This window comes from Eretmochelys imbricata, chromosome 13 (assembly GCF_965152235.1).
Source record: "Eretmochelys imbricata isolate rEreImb1 chromosome 13, rEreImb1.hap1, whole genome shotgun sequence".
NCBI classification, from domain to species: domain Eukaryota; kingdom Metazoa; phylum Chordata; order Testudines; family Cheloniidae; genus Eretmochelys; species Eretmochelys imbricata.
This window is the reverse complement of record NC_135584.1, coordinates 37570734-37575054: the sequence shown is the minus strand read 5'-3', so window position 1 is coordinate 37575054 and position 4321 is coordinate 37570734. Positions and strand designations below refer to the sequence as shown.

Sequence of the window (4321 nt, the reverse complement as noted above, 5' to 3'; positions counted from 1 at the left end):
TGAGGCCAGGGCAGGCTGCAGTTTTCACAGGAGTTAGCAGGTCAGGTAACAATGAAGATCCCCCAATAAATGATCACTCAACCAGCTGACATGGGGGAGAGCTACAAACCGCCAGGTCTGCCCCAGGATTTGGTTTATGTCTGTTACCCTAGAGGAAATAAACCAGCTGTTTCCCTAGCCTAAGGGTCGGGGTTTGGATTGCCAAGGGAACCAAAGGGATGTGGTCTTGAACCTGGCTCCTTATTTCCCCTAGGCTCACTGCCTTGATGCTTATGGGTTGGGCACTGCCTGAGTGGAGCGATGGCTGAGGGGACTATCCTGGGGAGAGGGGAGCTCAGCCAATCTGCAAAGCAGGACCTACATCTGGGCATCACCAGAGGACAGAAGCGATGCAGCTCCAGCCCCTGCTGCTATTCCCGGCTTGGCTCTGGGCTGCAGCCTTTTCATCGTTGCCCGTATCCAGGGGATGAAGGTGGAGACTTTCGTGTACACCCCTGGAGGGGTGGGAGGCCCCCAAGAGACGATGCCCTGGGCTGTATTCCTGCACACCAGGGGGCCTCCAGAATCGCCCTGTGAAATAGAACAAGTCACAGGTGGAGAACAGCTCAGTGAGTCATTCCCGCTGACGCACAGCTCAGTGACATCCCCCTATGTCCACCCATTCCCTGATTGGCTCCCCCAGAATCCAACTGGTCTGAGCCCCCCTGCCCCCACCCCTAGAACTGTTCTCTGCCTCCCCCTGGGAGAAGACCCGATATTTTCCCCTTCATTTATACAGCGCAGTGGGGCCTGATCGCTGACCGCTGCTCGTAGGCCTGATTGCAACACCAGCAGCCCCATTAATAATGATTTATCGAGGATGCTTGAAGCCAGGAGGACATTCACCTTCCAAGAGTCTTTGCCCGTCTTTGGATCCCCCACACACATCATGGTGGAAGCATTATAGTAGCGGTATGGCCCGTAAGTATTCGTAGGACATGCAGCATCCTGCATCACCAACACGTCCACCTCCTGGAGCCTGGCCGGGGTCGATGTACAATCTGTGCGAGTGCCGCCCCAGCCGGCGACGCTGCAGGTGGCCCCGGCCTCAACTCTCTGGCTGGCGCGGGGTAGGGAGATGGTACGCACCGATCTGTTCAGCTTCGCTCTCTTTGCCAGCTGAGACACAAGACCGATGAAGATCAATGTGAGGGTCGCACTCAGGGACACAGAGACACACCCCAACCCCCAGAAACAGGCAAACCCATGACTGCGAGGTCACTGGGGATGGGATGGGGAGGTACCTGCAGCTGTGTGAGGTCACTGGGGGCAGGGGGATGGGATGGGGGCGGTACCTGCAGCAGTGTGAGGTCACTGGGGGCGGGGGGATGGGATGGGGAGGTTCCTGCAGCTGTGTGAGGTCACTGGGGGTGGGGTGATGAGATGGAGTCGGTACCTGCAGCTGTGTGAGGTCACCGGGGGTGGGGTGATGCCGTTTGGACAGTACCTGTAGGAGTTTGAGGTCACTGGGGGAACAGGGATGGGATGGGAGTGATGCCTGCAGCCCTGTGGTGTCACTGGAGGTGGGGTGATGGGATGGGGGCAGTTCCTGAAGCAATGTGGGATCATTGGGGGCCAGGTGCTGGGATGGGGGTGGTGCCTGCAGCACTGTGAGATCTCTTGTGGGGGTGGGATGGGATGGGGCAGTACCTGCAGCAGCATGATGTCATTGTTAAGGGACTTCTTGTTATAATCCTTGTGGGGGTACTGGCGTCTCACAGGGATCACTTGTTGGCTCCCTTCCCGTTTGGTAATGTCATGGGCTCCCAGGATGACAGTGATCTTGCTGCAAAAGCCAAGAGCAACATGTGGGTTGTAGGGGCTAGAACATGGGATGGGATGGGATGGGATGGGATGGGATGGGCATATGTGGGTCTGACACAGGTATACGGCTACTTGTGGGGAAAGGGCAGCCTGGGGTCTAAAGAAGTGATTGCAGACTCAGTTCGCAGCCAGTAAAAATGTAAGATTCCCATTCCCATTCTCTGATCCAGACCCTGGACTGGAGACTTACTCTTTTGGGGGTCTGGGGAATGGGAGACAAGGCCTTTTCCCTCTAGCAGAGCTCGCTCCGATCCATCTTGGGAGAGAGACTGGCTTGCTCAGGTGGGGTGGGGCATGGCACAAGGGCCTTTCCCCTATGTCAGGCACTGGCTCCAGCACAAAGCATCTGCCCAGAGGTGTTGGGGTCCCAGCATGTGTCTTCACCAGCCCCTGTGCTGTCCCACAAGCGGCTTCACTCCCATCGTCCTCCCGGCCCCTGGGTTTCAGCTTCCCTTATCCCTGTGACCCCTCCCAGCTAGATCCAGACAGGGGTCCATGCCCAGGCCTCCCAGAGACCTGCAGAGCTTTCCTGGGGCTGTGAGAACTTCCCTGCCCTGATCTGGGCAATGGGCCAGACCCCAGCTGCTCACACTGGCTGTAGCTCCCTTGAATCACCCAGCGTTGGTTCTGGACCATGGTTTGCAGAGGCCCCCAGAGACAGGCCAACGCCCCCTGAGCAGATCGGACCCTTGGGCTTTGCTTTCCCAGCCTGTCACACTAACTGCTCCTTCCCTGCAACTATGATGGTGCCAGAGCTCCCGGCTCCCCCATCACCTGCTAACCCCGACCTGCCCCGACATCCCCAGCACAGAGACGCTTACTCTCCCTTGCAGTGAGCGGCCGTCAGCACGAAGTTCTTTGACACCAGGAACCCTCCACAGAAAAGATTCTTGTCTCCGCGTCGTATTGACAGATAGGCCATGTAGGGTCTGGAGTGGGGCTTGGCTTCCCAGCCCCCGATGATCTCACCTGTGGGGGAGACCAGGTTCATACAAAGAGCTCCATTTTCTCCCAGGGCCAGGCTGGGACCGAACTCCCCATCCTGAAGGGGAGTCCCCACAGCCTCAACCCATCCCCTGTGATGCTTTTCTGGGGGGGATCCCTGTGCCTGGAACCCTGCCCCCTGCTCCACTCTGCCCCAGAGTGGACACCCCATAGTGCTGGGGGTAAATCTACAGCTTTGACCTCTCTGGGTGGCGAATCAGTGTCAAACACATCGGGAGTGGGGCAATAATTGCTCTGCCTTGAATTAACGGATTTGGGAGGCAAAGTCAACCAGAAACCCACTGACATGTCCCCTGCTGATGTTTCACCTTCTCCATCAAGCCACAGTGACAAGCCAGGGCTGCTCCCAAGCTGGCCCTCCAAATTCTTTTTCAACAGAAAACTGGGTTTTCTAGATCATGAAAAGTTTCTTAGACCACACCTCCTCTCCTCAACATTTTGGCATTTTTCTTCGAAATCTGATTCTTTCCCTCAGTTTTGGGCACTTTTCAGCTGAATATTTGTAACTATTTTGCCAGAGCAGGGATAGTTAATTATTTTTTGTCAAGGTCCACATTTCTTGGTCAAGTTATAATCAAGGATAAATGCCACAGAACATAATCATAAAAAGCCAACAATAATGGCAATAATAATAAGTAAATAAAAAGCTTTTGGGGTCCATTCAAAAGTGTCTGGACCAGATTTGGTCCAGATTTGGTCCATGGTCCGCCTATTGAATAACTATGTGAGAGAGTAAGGAGGAGTGGCAAGGTTTGCAACAGTAACATGCTGTCTCCCATCTGTTTATCCCACTTCCTTCCCGACCCCGACCCAATCCTGCTGTCGTTTCTCCAAATGTTTTGCCAGATCCAAGATCTGAGGCAACATTATATGCACAGCTGGCCAGCAAATTTGAACTAAACGCTGATCCCCTAAAGCATTGGGAGGAGGAACAAGGCCAATTATTTTCTGCTAAGCAAATGGAAACAAATTTTAGCCCGTGCTCTGAACTGCTTCTTGGACCGACATTTAAGATTAATTCCACAGGAATATGGAGGATGTATTGTGCCTCTCTTCAATCATTCAAAACAGATGCCGATAAGTCAGACAAATATTGATGCTGTAATTCGGCAGGTACTGACTTAACCCATGTGCTCTGGGAAGGCACCTAGATGCTTTGGGTGGAACTGAATTGGAGAGGGGTTTTTTTTTATTCAAATAAAATTAAACATGTATTTTTCAACCTAATGTGTGTTAACTGGAAGCAGAACAAATCTGAAAGACTCTGGCTAAGCAGAGCACTAACAGTGGTGGAAAGACTAGTTCCACAAACACAGAAATCCAAAAAGGGACCAACAATCAAAGATTGGACCATAGACATCCTAAGCTTGGCCACCATGTAAAGAGTGGCAGACTGTGTGTAGTGTGGTGGAGTGGCTGAGGGGTGTGACAGGAAGTATAAGAGGAGCCTCTA

General features: G+C 53.4%; 1 protein-coding gene across 1 annotated transcript; it reads right to left on the bottom strand.

Moving 5' to 3' along the window:
* Nucleotides 1–2827, bottom strand: LOC144273681 (cathepsin G-like). Its single transcript, XM_077832371.1, has 4 exons — nt 2685–2827; nt 1690–1825; nt 886–1158; nt 1–570 (listed from the first exon to the last, which is right to left on the bottom strand). Exons 1-4 carry the CDS (start codon nt 2783–2785, stop codon nt 358–360), a joined length of 723 nt encoding a protein of 240 aa, XP_077688497.1. The 5' UTR covers nt 2786–2827; the 3' UTR covers nt 1–357.
* Nucleotides 2828–4321: the final 1494 nt, after the last annotated feature.

Excerpts from the sequence above, each read along its gene's own strand:
- LOC144273681 (XM_077832371.1), bottom strand. The coding sequence starts at position 2,785 with ATGGCCTATCTGTCAATACGACGCGGAGACAAGAATCTTTTCTGTGGA. Across the intron at positions 1,159-1,689 it reads ATGACATCATGCTGCTGCAG|CTGGCAAAGAGAGCGAAGCT; the intron begins GTACTGCCCCAT and ends CTTGTGTCTCAG. Across the intron at positions 571-885 it reads CGGGCAAAGACTCTTGGAAG|GGCGATTCTGGAGGCCCCCT; the intron begins GTGAATGTCCTC and ends TCTATTTCACAG.